Source organism: Choloepus didactylus, chromosome 17 (genome assembly GCF_015220235.1).
Source record: "Choloepus didactylus isolate mChoDid1 chromosome 17, mChoDid1.pri, whole genome shotgun sequence".
NCBI classification, from domain to species: domain Eukaryota; kingdom Metazoa; phylum Chordata; class Mammalia; order Pilosa; family Megalonychidae; genus Choloepus; species Choloepus didactylus.
Genome location: NC_051323.1, coordinates 46,419,070 through 46,440,609, shown reverse-complemented (window position 1 = coordinate 46,440,609; position 21,540 = coordinate 46,419,070). Strand labels below are relative to the sequence as shown.

At 37.4% G+C, this 21,540-nt stretch overlaps 1 protein-coding gene across 1 annotated transcript in view; it reads right to left on the bottom strand.

The window, feature by feature from the left end:
- Nucleotides 1-21,540, bottom strand: part of SRBD1 (S1 RNA binding domain 1) — a 281,240-nt gene that overhangs the window by 103,325 nt on the left and 156,375 nt on the right. Inside the window, exon 16 of the mRNA XM_037806820.1 lies at nt 7,642-7,724. Coding sequence (XP_037662748.1) covers nt 7,642-7,724 — 83 coding nt within the window. The remainder of the gene's footprint in view (nt 1-7,641; nt 7,725-21,540) is intronic.

Below are 21,540 nucleotides of genomic sequence, written 5' to 3'. Positions count from 1 at the left end.
CAGTCAAGGTCAATTACTTGTTTTCTTTAACATGGTATTTCCTTTCAATTTTCTTTAACAAGGTCTCTGCATAGCCACAAATAAGTGATACATCTAAATTGCAAGGCTAAGTTTGAATTTCTTCCATAATACCCTTTAAAGGAGAGATTCAGGCATAACTAGTATCTTGGGAATTACAGTCAAGAGACAAGATTGCAAAAACATTTTGGTAGGGAATCTTTCATAAATATTGCTTTATTTTTAGAACACTTTCCTCTGTGTTTTACCTTTGTGTTTTCTCTATTTCAACATATTGCCTTAATATAGGGGACAAAAAAATATCAAGGCAAAAGTCACGTGACTGTCCATAGGGCAGACTCTTTTCTGTATCTCACTCTACAATGATAATTAAGGGATTAAAAGGTTTAAAAGGATTTGAACAAACATTATAGAACAGATGGAGGAATCTTACCTTTTACAGACCTAAATTAAAACTTTATTTAATAATCTCTATATGTTAACTGTAAAACAGTTTTTAACAGAGTAATGTCACCACTTAAGAGATGCTTTTTTAAACCCAGAATCCCACAGAAAGGGTGGGGAAAATTACAAATTCCCACCTTTGAGATTTCACCATGAGAAACTTCAGCTGGGAAGATAATTTTCCTTTCATAGTTACTCCTCATTATTCATGATAATGAGGAACAAAGATGGCCTGGACACAGAAAATCCATTAAGGGTTCCAAAAATTCATTTTAGACAACCATTTCATTCTCTAACATCATTAAATGATCTAACAGAGAAGCACAAAAAGAGGAAAGAAGGCTGTTCCGAGTCTTTCCTAATTACCAGTGGAGGTGTTAATGAGCATGAAAGTATCTAAAACATAGTCCAAAGAAGGAATAAATACCAAGTTAATCCAACTTACTTCAGTTGGGCCCTCAGGATATGACAAGGCCAGGCTAAACCACCATTCCACATGTCCCACAGAGCTCAACACAGCCAACACTGCATCCTCCTGCTCTCACTCCAGAGTGTTTTCTTGGGAGTAACACCAAGCCACTTTCCAGCAAAGGAGTCTTGAGGGGTCAGTTAGGGAGATGTCATTCAACCACACTGGCAGCCTCCCTCTCTCTCCAGAAATGATGACAGGCATATGTTTTTAAAATCAGCTCTCCCATTTTCAAGAATTGGGAATGCTGCCTTTAGCATTTTAGCTGTTGTTAAACCAAAAGTATTTTAGTTGCTATTGAAATAATATTATGGCCTCTATTATTTCGTAACTATTTAACATTCTTTCTTTGAATGGCTTTCATTTTATTCATCAGCCATGTTCTAACTTAAATCATAATAAAGTATGAAATGTACTCTTTAAGTACCTACACATCCAACCAAAAAGAAATTAAGTCCCATTCTAGTTATAATAGAAGTCTGTGTATGAAGGCTTAAAATTAAGTGGTCCATTGGCTGTGATATGGAAATGGATACATATTTTACAATAAATTTTTCCTAATACATAATCACTAAAGAAAGTCTGAAAAGTAAAAAGTAAAAAAGAAGAAAATAAAGATCATCAATCACAACAACCCAAGATATAAATATGAGCCAGGTTTTTGTTTCCTCAATATAAATGCATGTCTACATTTTAAAAACACAAATTAGTTTTATTCTGTATCAGAATCTTTGTTGCAATTTTATAAATTATATCAAGGGCAATTTCTCATGTCATTAATCTTTCTTGAATGGCTGAATTTTTAATGGTTGTACAATATTTCAATTGATGGATATACCATAATTCATTTAACTAGTCTCCATTGTAGCTGGTTTCATTATTTTGCTATGAACAGCAAACTGTATATAAATCTTTTCAGCAGTTCACAGTATTGCCTTAGAACAGATCCCAAAAGGGATAAATATAGGGTTAAAGGGATGCTTTTTTAAAAGTACATCTTGATAAATATTAACGGTTTTCTAGAAACAGCAGTTTACATTTCCACCATAGTATTTGTAATCTTCATTTCACTGCATCCTTCCTGCCTGCACAGATTTTTATCATTTTTCTACAACTCTACTCAATTTATAGGCTGAAATACTATCCCCTTGTTTAATTTTGATTTCTTTTATAAAGAGAGAAATTTATATTTTCCTCTATGGTAAGTGGTACATAAAGGCTCTTGTGGCAAATAATTTCCCCAATTCATCATCTGCCTTTAAATTTCTGTGTTAACAAATGACCCAGCAAATCCACTGCTAGGTATATAGCCAAGAAAAATAAAAACATGCATGCATGCAAAAACTTGTATACAAACGTTCATGGCAGTATTATTCATGATATTCCCAAAGTGGAAACAACCCATGTCCATCAAATGAGGAAAAGATGAACCAGATGTGGTGTATACCTACAATGGAATATTATTCAACAATAAAAAGAAATGAAGTACTGAAACATGCCGCAACATGGAGGAACCCTGATTCTAAGTGACAGATACCAGTCACAAAAGGCCACATAATATATGATTCCATTTATATTAAATATACAGAATAGGCAAATCTATAAAGAAAGAAAGTAGATTAGTAGTTGCCTAGAGCTGGGAAGGAGGGGTTCATGGGGAGTGAATGCTAATGGATAAAGGGCTTCTTTTAGGAGTGATGAAAATATTCAAAAATGTTTCACAACCCTATAAATATATACATATACAATGACTTCTACACCTCGAATAGATGGATTTTATGGTATGTGATTATATCTTCATAAAGTTGTTTTAACATTTTTTATGTTAATATATTATGGCCTATTAAAGACTCTTACAAACAGAGCTAGAATTCTGCAGCTATGAAAGTTAGCATTACCCCATACAACAACTGTTAAAAAAGCTGAAAAAGAGATCAGACTTCAATTAGAGATATGAATGGAAATGATCTAGTTAGGACTAAGGCAAATCAGACTAAAGGGTAAAGGATGATATGGACTGTGCTTTTAAAACTTGAACTTCTATGTGAGACCAAAGCAAGAGATGCTTACTTGGTGCAAAATTTACATTTTCTGTAGCACGCTATCTAATTTAACTTGTATGGTCAGTTTATTCAAACACCAGGTTACATGGAAACTGGAATAGGGAATGAAATCTTGGTTTGTACAGGATGTGATGCCTCGTACCATACCAATACAAATACCAGAGTAATTGGGACAGAGAATAAAAAAGTATTTGCGAGTTCCTCTTGAGGGACTGGGAAAAATGTGGAACATTAAACATATTCACCTGGGGAATTCCTGATATTCTCACAAGCATCAGGGACTTAGCAGTTTAATAAGCCAAGCCCTCAATCTTGTGGCTTGCCCTTATGAAACTTATTCCCACAAAGGAGAAGCTAAGCCTACTTAAAATTATGCCTAAGAGACACCCTCATCTTTTGTTGCTCAGATGTGGTCTCTCTCTCTCTAAGCCAACTCTGCAGGTAAACTCCCTGCCCTCCCTCCTGCATGAGACATGGTTCCCAGGGGTGTAAATCTCCCTGGTAATGTGGGACATGACTCTCAGGAATGAGCCTGGCCCTGGCATCGTGGGATTGAGAAAGGCTTCTTGGACCAAAAGGGGGAAGAGAAATGAAATAAAACAGAGTTGCAGTGGCAAAGAGATTTCAAATAAAGTCGAGAGGTCATTCTGGAGGCACATTTTATGCATTATACAATTATCCCTTTATAGTTTTTAGTGTATTGGAAGAGCTAGAAGGATATATGTGAAACTTCTGAACTGTAATCCACTATCCTTGATTCTTGAAGATGACTATAACTACATAGCTTTTACGGTGTGACTGTGTAATTGTGAAAACCTTAAGTCTGACACTCCCTTTATCCAGTGTATGGACATATGAGTAAGGAAACAAAGACAAAAAATAAATAAATAATGGGGGAGTGTGGTTAAGAGGTATGGGATGTTGGATATTCTTTTTTATTTTTATTCTTTTTTTTTTAGAGTAATGAAAATGTTCAAAAATTGATTGTGATGGTGAATACACAGCTATATGATAATACCATTAACCACTGATTGTAAACTTTGGATGATTATCTGGTATGTGAACAAATCTCAGTAAAACTGCCTTAAAAAAAGACTCCTACAAAAATAGTGAATTTGTCTCTAAGGTTTAGAAAAGCTTTTATGCTGTCCTTTTCTGAAGCTATGCTGTTAGATAACACAGAATGTTTAAGGCAATTAATCTTCTTGGGAGACTATATCTATTATTAATATTAAATAGCCCTCTTTGTCTTATTTAATGTTTTGCCTTAAATTCTACTTTGATATTAACATTGCTATGACATTCTTTTTCATTCGTGCAGTTATCTTTTTCCCATATCTTTAATATCAAGGTTTCTTTTTACTGTAGCAGTGTCTCTTGCACATATACAGCTCAGAGCTGTATTTATCGTAACAGCCTGAAACTCTATTGATAGGAAAATTTCATCCATTCCCTTTACTTACTACCTATACCTATTCCTGTCATCTTAGATTTTGCTGTTTATTTACCATACTGTACTTTCTTTTCTTTCTTTTATCTGTCTTTGGTTGAAATGATCTTTTTATTTTTTCAGTCTCATGATTCATATTAAAGATCCTATTTGTATATAAATAATCCTATATTATTCTTGTATATAAATAATCCTATATTATTCTTCATATATTGCAGACATTTTTCTAACAAATTCTAGAGTTAATCTATATCTGAATCTTTTTCTTGGAAAAAAGAATCCCAACATTATCACTTCTTTTTTCCCTACCCTCCCATGTTGAAATGATCTGGACCAGACATATATTTAAAGACTAACATTATATATCAAAAACTCTGAGACTCAATTATATCTTTGTTTTCCAGGATGAGGCTCCTTGAACTTCCTGACAATCAAAGGCTACTTGAGGTAATTTCTAGCCTCTTTGACCTTTAATGTTGTATTTAGTACTGTAGGCTGGATCCAAAGTATATTGAGGGGGGGCATTACTACAGCTTACCTACTCTAAATTTCCTTATCTAATACTACAGACCCCCTTCACACTATTTGAATCCATTACCTCTGGTTTGGCACTACCTGGAATTGCACCTACCTCAAGAATACTGTTAATCTTCATGTTTTGAGCTGTGGTTCCACCAAGCATTTTTTCTCTTTGGATGTGATTCCTCTTGCTTAATATCTTTCACGAATTCCTGAAATTTCCATCCAATGATGGTAGCCTTTCTTGTTTTCCCAGGCATTGGTAATTCAATGTATTTACCTAAGTATGTGTTTATATAGGCACAAATATACACTTATACCTTTTTTGTCAACTCATAGAATTTGGAGTTGTGTAGTTAAAGAATATTCATAAGTTTAGCCCACCATCTTGATCACTTTCTAAGTTTCATTATTTGCTAAAGAGTCTGTACTCTTAATGTTACTAACGGCTATTTCTCTAAACCTCGGACTTGTATATTCAATTCCTATTTGACATCTTTTCTTGGATTTCTTACAAGGCATCGCAAACTTAACATGTCCCAAACTGAATTATTGATCTTCCCACACCAAATCTGCTCTACCCAGGCATCATCCACCTGTCAAACCCTTGGAGTAAATTCTCAGTAACTTCTTTCTCTCAGTTATCATGAAATAGTTCCTACCAAATCGATTCAACATTTTTCTATAAATACTACCAACAACTTTGTCCAAATCACCATCATTTCTCACCCTGGATTAATGTAATAGCCTCTTAATTGGTCTTACTGCTTGTCCACTTCCCCTCTAATTCATTCTCCCTAGAGTAGCCAGAGTCAATGTTTAATAACACAAATCATATCACATTACTCCCTTGCTTAAAACTTTCACCATTTCTCATTGCTGTTGGAATAAATTCCAAATTCTTTCACATTAAATGCTATCTCAAATCCAAATCTGATGAGTAGTGGCCTCCTATTAACTTAAAGATCTCTATAATGCCAACAGCTTATTAAACCCGCCTGCATTCTGCAATTATGACTTCCCTTTCCTTTATTCTACTAAGTTGCCGAGAAGCTCCCTAACTTCATGTTGAACTAAATAACTATAATTCTTCTTAATTACAATGCCTGCATCACAAAACTGTTATAGTTGTATTTACCAGGCATTTCTAACCTAGGTGCAATTAGATCAGTCTTTCAGCACCTATCCTTCCGTAATGAACAAGCCTAGTTAAGGTCTAACTGGCTATAAAATGGGAACACTCCTAGATAAGTCCCAATATATGACAGGTTAGTCTAGGCTTTGCCATGGTGTTCTGTGATCCACTTCTTTTTCTGCCAAATAAGGAAGTAGGGTTGTATGATTTCTAAGATCTCTTCCATTTCCAAGCGGTCATGGATTCTATGACCTAATGTAATATCTCTATAGAGAAAGTGTAGTACCCATTACTCAAATCCCATAAAAATTGTGCAGAGGGTAATATTTTATTTCAGGTGTAAGGAGGACTTAAATTTCATCATAGAGGAAAAGAGTTTAACTCCCAGTTTCTGGAGACAACTTAAGTCCCATATGCCATTCTGTATCTCACCATGGATTCACTTTGCCAAGATATAGTGCTGTCCCCAACTGCCCAACAAACACATACAACCTCAACTATCAAAAATATAGTTACTACTACTATTACTATTATAACTACACAATTGGAGGGTTTGAGACCATGCTGGATAATGACCAAAAGCTAACTACAGTAGTAAATAAGAATAGAAAATACAGCAAAAAAAAATAAGGTGGAGTAGGTACCAAAGGCTTCTTGAAAGATTAATCGTTCAATGGTTTACACAAAGAGCCAACATCCCCCTTGCTTCACAACCACTGACCCCATTTCATAATAATGATAAAAGGAGAAAGCTCTCTAGATTGTTACTGCTGTGAGCTAATGTTTTAAATGGTCTTTAAATCTGACTACAGTCAATTCTAAGTCTTGATCAAAACCATTAATGCCAAGGGAAAAAAGGAATTCCCCTTGTCCTAGTTTGCTAATGCTGCAAAATGCAAAACACCAGAGATGGACAGGCTTTTATAAAACGGGGGTTTATTTCACTACACAGTTACGGTCTTAAGGCCACAAAGCATCCAAGGTAACACCTCAGTAATCGGGTACCTTCACCGGAGGACGGCCAGTGGTGTCCGGAAAACCTCTGTTAGCTAGGAAGGCAGCTGGCGTCTGCTCCAAAGCTCCGGCCTCAAAACGGCTTTCTCCCAGGACGTTCCTTTCTAGCAAGCTTGCTTCTCTTCAAAACATCACTCCCAGCTGCACTCTCTTTCTTCCCCCCAAGTCAGCTCATTTATATAGCTCCACCGATAAGGGCCCACCCTGAATGGGCGGGGCCACGCCTCCATGGGAACATCTCATCAGAATCATTGCCCACAGCTGCGTGGGGCACATTCCAAGCAAATCCAACCATCACCAAAATGCCTGCCCCACACAAGACCACAAAGATAATGGCATTTGGGGGACACAATACACTCAAACCGGCACACCCCTCTTCTCTAGTAACTTATAACTCCTAACTACCTTCCCACCACTGTCCAACCTCTGAAAATAGGGATCTACTTCCAATGACAATTACTAGGCCAGGTTTGAGCACTGTTCTTTTTGTTGATGCATTTCATAGATTAAATGATTCATATTGCTTTACCTGATACATTCCAACTCCAATATGCTTCGGCTCAATTTTCACTAGCTCAGCTAATGGATCTTGTACACGTCTTGCTATGGAAACTGAAAAAACAGAATCAGAAAATAAGTATGGCTTAATGTGAAAAGCAGTACTCAGATAATTACTTATATTAGTTCTTCATAATGCAAGTACTTAATCCCTTCCCTCCCTGTCCAAAAGAGGGGGGTGGGGGACCCAACAATTTCGCTAGGTTTCAAAGTTCCTTTTATTCCCACATAAAAAGTGAATGCAAAATATCAGAATTAATTATGTTGCCAGAATTCCTAGGTATTCCCCACCAACTAGACTGAAAGAGCTATTGATTTGGGAAAACAAAACCACTTAGTTGCTATAGTTGCACAATTACCTGTTCATCTATAAATGCAGCACAGTAGGACACTCTATGCTTTAAGGAATGACTAGATATTTGTTTTACTTTTAAATAATCCTACATTATTATAAATATGACATATTTGTATGTCAAATATATTTATTAGGACTGGATCGTGATAATAATGAATAAATGATGGAATCGCTTCTTTATGTAATACAAGGGACAAATTCAGTTGGCTAGTGAATACACTTCATGGCCTTGAATATGACTGCAAGATTACCCAGTGATGTGAAGTGATCTCTTTGAGTCCCAATGGGTTGTCTCATAATACAAGTTCTAACCATGTTCCTTTCTTGACCATCACCAAATAATGTTCAAGAAACTTGGTATTTAACTTCAAACATTCCCTTATCTGTGTCATGGTTTTACTTAATAACCATCTATTGTCATCAATTTTTCCCCAAATGTTAGACATGTTAACTATTATCTGATTTGTTTACAGGATAGATTTTTCTGGATGAAAGAAATTTTTTATTACTTTTAAGTGTATTTCTAAAGGCAGCTCCTTTGTTTTTTCCCAAGTAGCATGGTTACATTGACTCCTTACATATGAACAACTTCCATTTTCTAAGCACATGAAGGCCAATCAGTGTCACCTACTCATATAGAGAGTAAATTAATAAAGTGAAAACACTAAAGCCATCAAAGGAAACATCATGACTGCTTTTGTATTAAACTGCTTAAGGTCTTGCAACAGAAGCCACCTCTTGCCAGTGATTATGAAGAGTCTCCTTCACTAATTTGTATCACCTCTCTCATCAAAGGTAAGAGTTACTGTGAACATCAAGTTCACTGCATGATCATTCAAATCTTCTTCATATCTTTTTTTATTACTTGTAACATATAGTGACAATGGAAGCTTGCGAAGTTAGCAACGAACTGATGTCACACAATCTGCCTATTTCTCTCGCAGAAGAAATGAAGGCCTTTTACGTATACCTTTCTTGTCAAAATTCACATAAGATTGAATAGTGCAAGCATTGCATGTCAAGAGAAATATTTTCCGCCAATAACCACATGTATTATTAGACTTTGAAATTACAGTGCTACCAGAATTATGCTTACTGTTCTCTAAAGAAAATACTACTTTTTTTAATCCAAGCCTTTAAATATATAATGTAATAAGAATGATTTTCACACATCTACAGTCATTGACAAAATACTTTCCAGATCGAAAACAAAACAAAACAAAACACATACACCACAACAATAAACCAAGTTAAAAATATAGGTATGAGAATATTCACTGTGTAGGAAGGCAATACTAGAAATTTAATAAAAGATTATCAATAATGGCTAAATCCCTCAAATCTTCCCTTTAGGAAAACCCACATTATGAACATCTAAACTTAGAAATTGGTTAGAGCAGTTGTATAATTTGATAAGTGTGGGCATATTCCCAAATTTACAAATTTCTGAAATACATAAGATAATTTTCTATTTGGTTTCCTTTCAGTTGGTTCACTGCTGTTGTCTCCTTTATCCATCCTAATATTAATAAATGCAGCTGGCAGTGGATTGGAAATGATGGTTTCTGGTGACATACTAGTTCTACAATATGTCCTAAGAGCCTCTGGAGTTACAGTGTTCCCAGTTAACAATGACAAAGATCCTAATGTTTCTAGAATGGATATTTTTCCTGTCAGTTGTTATTCCACTCTACATAGCATAAATAACCAAACATGGAAGGGATGGAGGGAGAGGGAAGATAGATGAACACTGTATAAAGCAGAATTTAAAAAAGTAGTATGCTCAGGCTTTGGAGAAAAGATGATGCAATTTTCTTCCTGGCAGAACAACTAAGACAAACGTTATTTAGTAGACAGTAATAGTGGGGAGCACTAGGTTGAGAATGATCAGGCTGACAGCAGATTCCTAGAAGTAAGAGATAGACAGGTGGTTAGGGAGTTAGACTGCTGATAAAGAGAATGAAGAAAGAGGAAGAGTCAAGGCTCAAAACCTCAGGAACAACTATATTTTGGGACAGAGAAGAGAAGGAGGAAATAGGGAAAAGGGCAGAGACCGAATGCTGAGAAGGATGTGTAGTAATAGAAGTCAAAAAGACTTCTGGAAAATGTTAAATGTAGAGGTACCATATGTTCCCCAATTTCACTCCTAGGTATATAACCAAGAGAAATAAAAACAAGTCCACAAAAAACTTGTATGTGAATTTTTAGAGTGGCATTATTTATAAAGGTCAAAAAGTAAAAGAAACCAAATGACCTTCAATAGAATAATGGATAAACAAAATGTGGTACACAAAAATAGAATTTTTGGAAATAAAAATGAACAAAGTACTAAAGCATACTACTGCATGGATGAGCCTCAAAAACATGGTGCTAAGTGAGAAGCCAGTCACAAAAGAACATATTGTATATTCTATTTATTTTAAATGTTCAGAATAGGCAAGTATATAGAGACAGAAAATAGATGAGTGGTTGCTAGAGGTTAGGGGGAAAGGAAATGGGAAGTGACTGCTAATGGCTATAGGTTTCTTTTGGGATGATGAAAATGTTATAATATTGTATAGTGGCAATGATTACACAACTCTGAATATACTAAAAAAACAATGATTTGTAAATTTTTAAAGTGTAAACTTTATGGTATGTAATTAAAGTTTTTGAATAGTAGTATGTTCAAATGTATGTCAAATACTATTTTACCCACATATGATACCACTGTTTACTACACCACTGTCACTATCTGTATATTAAACCCTTATCAGATATGTGGTTTCCAAACATTTTTCCCATTCTATAGGTTGTCTTTTTACTTTCTTGATAAAGTCCTTTGATGTACAAAAATTTTTAATTCTGATTAACTCCCATTTATCTATTGCTGTTGCTGGTGCTTTGGACACAAAGTCTAAGAAACAAGGACCTAACACAAAACTCTGAAAATGTTCCCCTATATTTTCTTCTAGAAGTTTTATAGTTCTGTTTTTTATATTTAGATCTTTTATGTATTTTTAATTAATTTTTGTATATAGTGTGAGGTAGGGGACCACTTTCATTCTTTTGCATATGGGTATCCAGTTGTCCCAGCACCAACTGTTGAAGAGACTACTCTTTCCCCATTAAATGGACTTGGTACTCTTGTCAAAGAATAACTGGTAAAAGATGTGAGGGTGTATTTCTGATTTTCAGTATCATTCCATTGGTCTATATGTCTATCTTTGTACCAATACCATGCTGTTTTGATTACTATGGTTTGCAATAAGTTTTAAAATCAGAAAATATGAGTTCTCCAATTTTGTTTGTCTTTTTCAAGGTGGTGTTGGCTATTTGAGGCCACTTACCCTTCCATATGAATTTAATGATTGGCTTTTCCATTTCTGTGAAGAAAGCTATTGGAATTTTCATTGGGATTGTGTTGAATCTGAATATTGTTTTGGTAGAATTGACATTTTAAAAATATTTAGTCTTCCAATCTATGGACACAAATGTTCTTCCATTTACTTAAAATTCTTAAAAATTTCTTTCAGTAATATTTTGTAGTTTTCCATGTACGAGTCCTTAACATCCTTGGCTAAATGTATTCCTAGATATGTGATTCTTTTAGTTGCTATAGAAACTAGAATTTTTTTCTTGATTTCCTCTTCTGATCATTCATTACCGGTTGTGCTAGTTTGAATCTATTATGTCCCCCAGAAAAGCTATGCTCTTTAATGCAATCTTGTGGGGGCAGACTTATTAGTCTTTTGATTAGGGTAGAACCTTTTGATTGAATATTTCCATGGAGACGTGACCCACCCAACTGTGGGTGAGACCTTTTGACTAGATCACTTCCATGGAGGTGTGACCCCACCCATCCAGGGATTAGTTTACTGGAATACTTTAAGAGAGCTCATGGAGAGAAGGAGCACAGAGAAGCTGAAAGAGAATTTTGGAGAGAAGCTAAGATATGTAATCCAGAGTCTGCCCCCAGGAGAAGCTAAGAGCCAACACAGACCCAAACACTTCGAGACACTGCGAGATGCAGACAGAAGGATGTTTGGAGATACTAAGCTAAGAGAGGAAGCCCAGAGTTTGCATCGGAGAAGCTAAGAGAGGACTCCCAGATGCTTAAAGAGAAATGCCCTAGGAGAACCAAGCAGAGCATTTAGAGAAGCTAAGAGAGGCAGAAGCCCAGAGACATTTTGGAGAAAACAATTTTGAAATAAGAACCCAAGAGTAAAGGACCAGCAGATGCCAGCCACATGCCTTCTCAGCTGACAGAGGTGTTCCAGACACCATTGGCCTTTCTTTACTGAAGGCATCCTCTTGTTGATGCCTTAGTTTAGATACTTTTATGGCTTAGAACTATAAATTTGTAACCTAATAAGTCCCCTTTATAAAAGCCAATCAATTTCTCATATTTTGCATAAAGGCAGCTCTAGAACACCAGTGTATAGAAATACCATTGATTTTTTAAAATTCATTTTTATTGAAATATATTCACATACCATACAATCATCCAAAGTATACTATCAATTGTTCACGGTACCGTCATATACTTGTGCATTCATAACCCCAATCAATTTTTTGAACATTTTCCTTGTACCAGAAAAAGTGAAAAAAAGAATAAAAAATAAAAGTAAAAAAGAACACCCAAATCAAATCATCCCCTCCTCCACCCTATTTTTCATTTAGTTTTTTGTCGCTATTTTTCTACTCATTCATCCATATACTGGATAAAAGGACTGCAATCCATAAGGCTTTCACAATCATACTGTCACCCCTTGTAAGCTGCATTGCTATACTATCATCCTTAAGAGTCAAGGCTGGGGGAGGCGGGGCAAGATGGCAGACTGGTGAGCTGTATGTTTTAGTTACTCCTCCAGGAAAGTAGGTAGAAAGCCAGGAACTGCGTGGACTGGACACCACAGAGCAATCTGACTTTGGGCATACTTCATACAACACTCATGAAAACATGGAACTGCTGAGATCAGCGAAATCTGTAAGTTTTTGCGGCCAGGGGACCCGCGCCCCTCCCTGCCAGGCTCAGTCCCGGGGGAGGAGGGGCTGTCAGCTCCGGGAAGGAGAAGGGAGAACTAAAGTGGCAGCCCTTATCAGAAACTCATTCTACTGATTCAAACTCCAACCACAGATAGACTGAGACCAGACACCAGAGAATCAGAGAGCAGCCAGCCCAGCAGAGAGGAGACAGGCATAGAAAAAAAAAAAACACGAAAAACTCCAAAATAAAAGCAGAGGATTTTTGGAGTTCTGGAGAACATAGAAAGGGGAAGGGCCCTGAGGCGCATATGCAAATCCCGAAGAAAAGCTGATCTCTCTGCCCTGTGGACCTTTCCTTAATGGCCCTGGTTGCTTTGTCTCTTAGCATTTCAATAACCCATTAGATCTCTGAGGAGGGCCCGTTTTTTTTTTTAATCCTTTTTTCTTTTTCTAAAACAATTACTCTAAGAAGCCCAATACAGAAAGCTTCAAAGACTTGCTATTTGGGCAGGTCAAGTCAAGAGCAGAACTAGGAGAGCTCTGAGACAAAAGGCAATAATCCAGTGGCTGAGAAAATTCACTAAACACCACAACTTCCCAAGAAAAGGGGGGTGTCCGCTCACAGCCATCATCCTGGTGGACAGGAAACACTCCTGCCCATCGCCAGCCCCATAGCCCAGAACTGCCCCAGACAACCCAGTGTGACGGAAGTGCTTCAAATAACAGGCACACACCACAAAACTGGGCGTGGACATTAGCCTTCCCTGCAACCTCAGCTGATTGTCCCAGAGTTGGGAAGGTAGAGCAGTGTGAATTAACAAAGCCCCATTCAGCCATCATTTCAGCAGACTGGGAGCCTCCCTACACAGCCCAGCAGCCCAGAACTGCCCTGGGGGGACGGCACTCACCTGTGACATAGCACAGTCATCCCTCAACAGAGGACCCGGGGTGCACAGCCTGGAAGAGGGGCCCACTTGCAAGTCTCAGGATCCATACGCCAATACCAAGGACTTGTGGGTCAGTGGCAGAGACAAACTGTGGCAGGTCTGAACTGAAGGATTAGACTATTGCAGCAGCTTTAAAACTCTAGGATCACCAGGGAGATTTGATTGTTAGAGCCACCCCCCGCTCCCTGACTGCCCAGAAACACGCCCCATATACAGGGCAGGCAACACCAACTACACACACAAGCTTGATACACCAATTGGACCCCACAAGACTCACTCCCCCACTCACCAAAAAGGCTAAGCAGGGGAGAACTGGCTTGTGGAGAACAGGTGGCTCGTGGACGCCACCCGCTGCTTAGTTAGAGAAAGTGTACTCCATGAAGCTGTAGATCTGATAAATTAGAGATAAGGACTTCAATTGGTCTACAAATCCTAAAAGAACCCTATCAAGTTCAGCAAATGCCACGAGGCCAAAAACAACAGAAAATAATAAAGCATATGAAAAAACCAGACGATATGGATAACCCAAGCCCAAGCACCCAAATCAAAAGACCAGAAGAGACACAGCACCTAGAGCAGCTACTCAAAGAACTAAAGATGAACAATGAGACCATAGTACGGGAGATAAAGGAAATCAAGAAGACCCTAGAAGAGCATAAAGAAGACATTGCAAGACTAAATAAAAAAATGGATGATCTTATGGAAATTAAAGAAACTGTTGACCAAATTAAAAAGATTCTGGACACTCATAGTACAAGACTAGAGGAAGTTGAACAATGAATCAGTGACCTCGAAGATGACAGAATGGAAAATGAAAGCATAAAAGAAAGAATGGGGAAAAAAATTGAAAAAATCGAAATGGACCTCAGGGATATGATAGATAATATGAAACGTCCAAATATAAGACTCATTGGTGTCCCAGAAGGGGAAGAAAAGGGTAAAGGTCTAGGAAGAGTATTCAAAGAAATTGTTGGGGAAAACTTCCCAAATCTTCTAAACAACAAATACACAAATCATAAATGCTCAGCGAACTCCAAATAGAATAAATCCAAATAAACCCACTCCGAGACATATACTGATCACACTGTCAAACACAGAAGAGAAGGAGCAAGTTCTGAAAGCAGCAAGAGAAAAGCAATTCACCACATACAAAGGAAACAGCATAAGACTAAGTAGTGACTACTCAGCAGCCACCATGGAGGCAAGAAGGCAGTGGCACGATATATTTAAAATTCTGAGTGAGAAAAATTTCCAGCCAAGAATACTTTATCCAGCAAAGCTCTCCTTCAAATTTGAGGGAGAGCTTCAATTTTTCACAGACAAACAAATGCTGAGAGAATTTGCTAACAAGAGACCTGCACTACTGGAGATACTCAAGGGAGCCCTACAGACAGAGAAACAAAGAAAGGACAGAGAGACTTGGAGAAAGGTTCAGTGCTAAAGAGATTCGGTATGGGTACAATAAAGGATATTAATAGACAGAGGGGAAAAATATGACAAACATAAACCAAAGGATAAGATGGCTGATTCAAGAAATGCCTTCATGGTTATAACGTTGAATGTAAATGGATTAAACTCCCCAATTAAAAGATATAGATTCACAGAATGGATCAAAAAAAATGAACCATCAATATGTTGCATACAAGAGACTCATCTTAGACACAGGGACACAAAGAAACTGAAAGTGAAAGGATGGAAAAAAATATTTCATGCAAGCTACAGCCAAAAGAAAGCAGGGGTAGCAATATTAATCTCAGATAAAATAGACTTCAAATGCAGGGATGTTTAGAGAGACAAAGAAGGCCACTACGTACTAATAAAAGGGGCAATTCAGCAAGAAGAAATAACAATCGTAAATGTCTATGCACCCAACCAAGGTGCCACAAAATACATGAGAGAAACACTGGAAAAACTAAAGGAAGCAATTGATGTTTCCACAATAATTGTGGGAGACTTCAACACATCACTCTCTCCTATAGATAGATCAATCAGACAGAAGACCAATAAGGAAATTGAAAACCTAAACAATCTGATAAATGAATTAGATTTAACAGACATATACAGGACATTACATCCCAAATCACCAGGATACACATACTTTTCTAGTGCTCATGGAACTTTCTCCAGAATAGAGCATATGCTGGGACATAAAACAAGCCTCAATAAATTTAAAAAGATTGAAATTATTCAAAGCACATTCTCTGACCACAATGGAATACAATTAGAAGTCAATAACCATCAGAGACTTAGAAAATTCACAAATACCTGGAGGTTAAACAACACACTCCTAAACAATCAGTGGGTTAAAGAAGAAATAGCAAGAGAAATTGCTAAATATATAGAGACGAATGAAAATGAGAACACAACATACCAAAACCTATGGGATGCAGCAAAAGCAGTGCTAAGCGGGAAATTTATAGCACTAAACGCATATATTAAAAAGGAAGAAAGCCAAAATCAAAGAACTAATGGATCAACTGAAGAAGCTAGAAAATGAACAGCAAACCAATCCTAAACTAAGTAGAAGAAAAGAAATAACAAGGATTAAAGCAGAAATAAATGACATAGAGAACAAAAAAACAATAGAGAGGATAAATATCACCAAAAGTTGGTTCTTTGAGAAGATCAACAAGATTGACAAGCCCCTAGCTAGACTGACAAAATCCAAAAGAGAGAAGACCCATATAAACAAAATAATGAATGAAAAAGGTGACATAACTGCAGATCCTGAAGAAATTAAAAAAAGTATAAGAGGATACTATGAACAACTGTATGGCAACAAACTGGATAATGTAGAGGAAATGGACAATTTCCTGGAAACATATGAACAACCTAGACTGACCAGAGAAGAAATAGAAGACCTCAACCAACCCATCACAAGCAAAGAGATCCAATCAGTCATCAAAAATCTTCCCACAAATAAATGCCCAGGGCCAGATGGCTTCACAGGGGAATTCTACCAAACTTTCCAGAAAGAACTGACACCAATCTTACTCAAACTCTTTCAAAACATTGAAGAAAATGGAACACTACCTAACTCATTCTATGAAGCTAACATCAATCTAATATCAAAACCAGGCAAAGATGCTACAAAAAAGGAAAACTACCGGCCAATCTCCCTAATGAATATAGATGCAAAAATCCTCAACAAAATACTTGCAAATCTAATCCAAAGGCACATTAAAAAAATCATACACCATGACCAAGTGGGGTTTATTCCAGGCATGCAAGGATGGTTCAACATAAGAAAATCAATCAATGTATTACAACACATTAACAAGTCAAAAGGGAAAAATCAATTGATCATCTCAATAGATGCTGAAAAAGCATTTGACAAAATCCAACATCCCTTTTTGATAAAAACACTTCAAAAGGTAGGAATTGAAGGAAACTTCCTCAACATGATAAAGAGCATATATGAAGAACCCACAGCCAGCATAGTACTCAATGGAGAGAGACTGAAAGCCTTCCCTCTAAGATCAGGAACAAGACAAGGATGCCCGCTATCACCGTTATTCAACATTGTGCTGGAAGTGCTAGCCAGGGCAATCCGGCAAGACAAAGAAATAAAAGGCATCCAAATTGGAAAAGAAGAAGTAAAACTGTCATTGTTTGCAGATGATATGATCTTATATCTAGAAAACCCTGAGAAATCGACGATACAGCTACTAGAGCTAATAAACAAATTTAGCAAAGTAGCGGGATACAAGGTTAATCCACATAAGTCAGTAATGTTTCTATATGCTAGAAATGAACAAACTGAAGAGACACTCAAGAAAAAGATACCATTTTCAATAGCAACTAAAAAAATCAAGTACCTAGGAATCAACTTAACCAAAGATGTAAAAGACCTATACAAAGAAAACTACATAACTCTACTAAAAGAAATAGAAGGGGACCTTAAAAGATGGAAAAATATTCCATGTTCATAGATAGGAAGGCTAAATGTCATTAAGATGTCAATTCTACCCAAACTCATCTACAGATTCAATGCAATCCCAATCAAAATTCCAACAACCTACTTTGCAGACTTGGAAAAGCTAGTTATCAAATTTATTTGGAAAGGGAAGATGCCTCGAATTGCTAAAGACACTCTAAAAAAGAAAAACGAAGTGGGAGGACTTACACTCCCTGACTTTGAAGCTTATTATAAAGCCACAGTTGCCAAAACAGCATGGTACTGGCACAAAGATAGACATATAGATCAATGGAATCGAATTGAGAATTCGGAGATAGACCCTCAGATCTATGGCCGACTGATCTTTGATAAGGCCCCCAAAGTCACTGAACTGAGTCATAATGGTCTTTTCAACAAATGGGGCTGGGAGAGTTGGATATCCATATCCAAAAGAATGAAAGAGGACCCCTACCTCACCCCCTACACAAAAATTAACTCAAAATGGACCAAAGATCTCAATATAAAAGAAAGTACCATAAAACTCCTAGAAGATAATGTAGGAAAACATGTTCAAGACCTTGTATTAGGCAGCCACTTCCTAGACTTTACACCCAAAGCACAAGCAACAAAAGAGAAAATAGATAAATGGGAACTCCTCAAGCTTAGAAGTTTCTGCACCTCAAAGGAATTTCTCAAAAAGGTAAAGAGGCAGCCAACTCAATGGGAAAAAATTTTTGGAAACCATGTATCTGACAAAAGACTGATATCTTGCATATATAAAGAAATCCTACAACTCAATGACAATAGTACAGTCGGCCCAATTATAAAATGGGCAAAAGATATGAAAAGACAGTTCTCTGAAGAGGAAATACAAATGGCCAAGAAACACATGAAAAAATGTTCAGCTTCACTAGCTATTAGAGAGATGCAAATTAAGACCACAATGAGATACCATCTAACACCGGTTAGAATGGCTGCCATTAAACAAACAGGAAACTACAAATGCTGGAGGGGATGTGGAGAAATTGGAACTCTTATTCACTGTTGGTGGGACTGTATAATGGTTCAGCCACTCTGGAAGTCAGTCTGGCAGTTCCTTAGAAAACTAGATATAGATTACCATTCGACCCAGCGATTGCACTTCTCGGTATATACCCGGAAGATCGGAAAGCAGTGACACGAACAGATATCTGCACGCCAATGTTCATAGCAGCATTATTCACAATTGTCAAAAGATGGAAACAACCCAAATATCCTTCAACAGATGAGTGGATAAATAAAATGTGGTATATACACACGATGGAATACTACGCGGCACTAAGAAGGAACGATCTGGTGAAACATATGACAACATGGATGAACCTTGAAGACATAATGCTGAGCGAAATAAGCCAGGCACAAAAAGAGAAATATTATATGCTACCACTAATGTGAACTTTGAAAAATGTAAAACAAATGGCTTATAATGTAGAATGTAGGGGAACTAGCAATAGAGAGCAATTAAGGAAGGGGGAACAATAATCCAAGAAGAACAGATAAGCTATTTAACGTTCTGGGGATGCCCAGGAATGACTATGGTCTGTTAATTTCTGATGGATATAGTAGGAACAAGTTCACAGAAATGTTGCTATATTAGGTAATTTTCTTGGAGTGAAGTAGGAACATGTTGGAAGTTAAGCAGTTATCTTAGGTTAGTTGTCTTTTTCTTACTCCCTTGTTATGGTCTCTTTGAAATGTTCTTTTATTGTATGTTTATTTTCTTTTTAACTTTTTTTTCCATACAGTTGATTTAAAAAAAAAAGGGAAAGTTAAAAAAAAAAAAAAAAAAAAAAAAAGGAAAAAAAAAAGATGCAGTGCCCCCTTGAGGAGCCTGTGGAGAATGCAGGGGTATTCGCCTACCCCACCTCCATGGTTGCTAACATGACCACAGACATAGGGGACTGGTGGTTTGATGGGTTGAGCCCTCTACCACAGGTTTTACCCTTGGGAAGACGGTTGCTGCAAAGGAGAGGCTAGGCCTCCCTATGGTTGTGCCTAAGAGCCTCCTCCCGAATGCCTCTTTGTTGCTCAGATGTGGCCCTGTCTCTCCAGCTAAGCCAACTTGAAAGGTGAAATCACTGCCCTCCCCCCTACGTGGGATCAGACACCCAGGGGAGTGAATCTCCCTGGCAACGTGGAATATGACTCCCGGGGAGGAATGTAGACCTGGCATCGTGGGACGGAGAACATCTTCTTGACCAAAAGGGGGATGTGAAAGGAAATGAAATAAGCTTCAGTGGCAGAGAGAATCCAAAAGGAGCCGAGAGGTCACTCTGGTGGGCACTCTTACGCACACTTTAGACAACCCTTTTTAGGTTCTAAAGAATTGGGGTAGCTGGTGGTGGATACCTGAAACTATCAAACTACAACCCAGAACCCATGAATCTCGAAGACAGTTGTATAAAAATGTAGCTTATGAGGGGTGACAAGGGGATTGGGAAAGCCATAAGGACCACACTCCACTTTGTCTAGTTTATGGATGGATGAGTAGAAAAATAGGGGAAGGAAACAAACAGACAAAGGTACCCAGTGTTCTTTTTTACTTCAATTGTTCTTTTTCACTCTAATTATTATTCTTGTTATTCTTGTGTGTGTGCTAATGAAGGTGTCAGGGATTGATTTGGGTGATGAATGTACAACTATGTAATGGTATTGTGAACAATCGAAAGTACGATTTGTTTTGTATGACTGCGTGGTATATGAATATATCTCAGTAAAATGAAGATTAAAAAAAAAAAAAGAGTCAAGGCTACTGGTTTGTAGTTTGATAGTTTCAGGTATTTATTTCTAGCTGTTTCACTGCACTAAAACCTAAAAAAGGTTATCTATATAGAGTATAAGAGTGCCCATCAGAGTGACCTCTCAACTCCATCTGGAATCTCTCAGCCACTGAAACTTTGTTTCGTTTCATTTCGCATCCCCCTTTTGGTCAAAAAGATGTTCTTAATCCCATTGTGTCGGGTCCAGATTCATCCCCGGGAATCATATCCCACGTTGCCAGGGAGATTTACACCCCTGGGAGTCAGATCCCACAAAGAGGGGAGGGCAGTGAATTCACCCGCCAAGTTGGCTTAGCTAGAGAGAGAAGGCCACATCTGAGCAACAAAGAAGTCCTCAGGGGGAGACTCTTAGGCACAATTATAAGCAGGTTTAGCCTCTCCTTTTTAGTAATGAGCCTCAAAAGGGCAAGTCCCGTGATAGGGGGCTCGGCACATCAAACCATCAGTCCTCGATGTTTGTGAGAATATCAGCAACAATCCAGGTGAGGAAATCCAATACCTCTGCATTTTCCCCTGGTTCCTCAGGTGGGCCCTGCATATGTATTTTTATTCTCTGCCCAAATTATTTTGGGATGTACCATTGATTTTTATGTGTTGATCTTGTATGCTGTCACTTTATTGAACTTGATTATTAGTTCTAGTAGGCTCACTGTGAATTTTCCAGGATTCTTTATGTACAGGATCAGGTCTTCTGCAAATAGGCAGAGTTTTACTTCTTCCTTCCTATTTAGATGCCTTTTATTTCTTTTCCTTGCCTAACTGTTCTGGCTAGAACTTACAGTACAAAGTAGAATAACTGTGGTGATGGTGGGCATACTTGTCTTATTCTTGATCTTAGGGGGAAACTTTCAGCCTTTCACCACTGAACATAATGTTAATTACG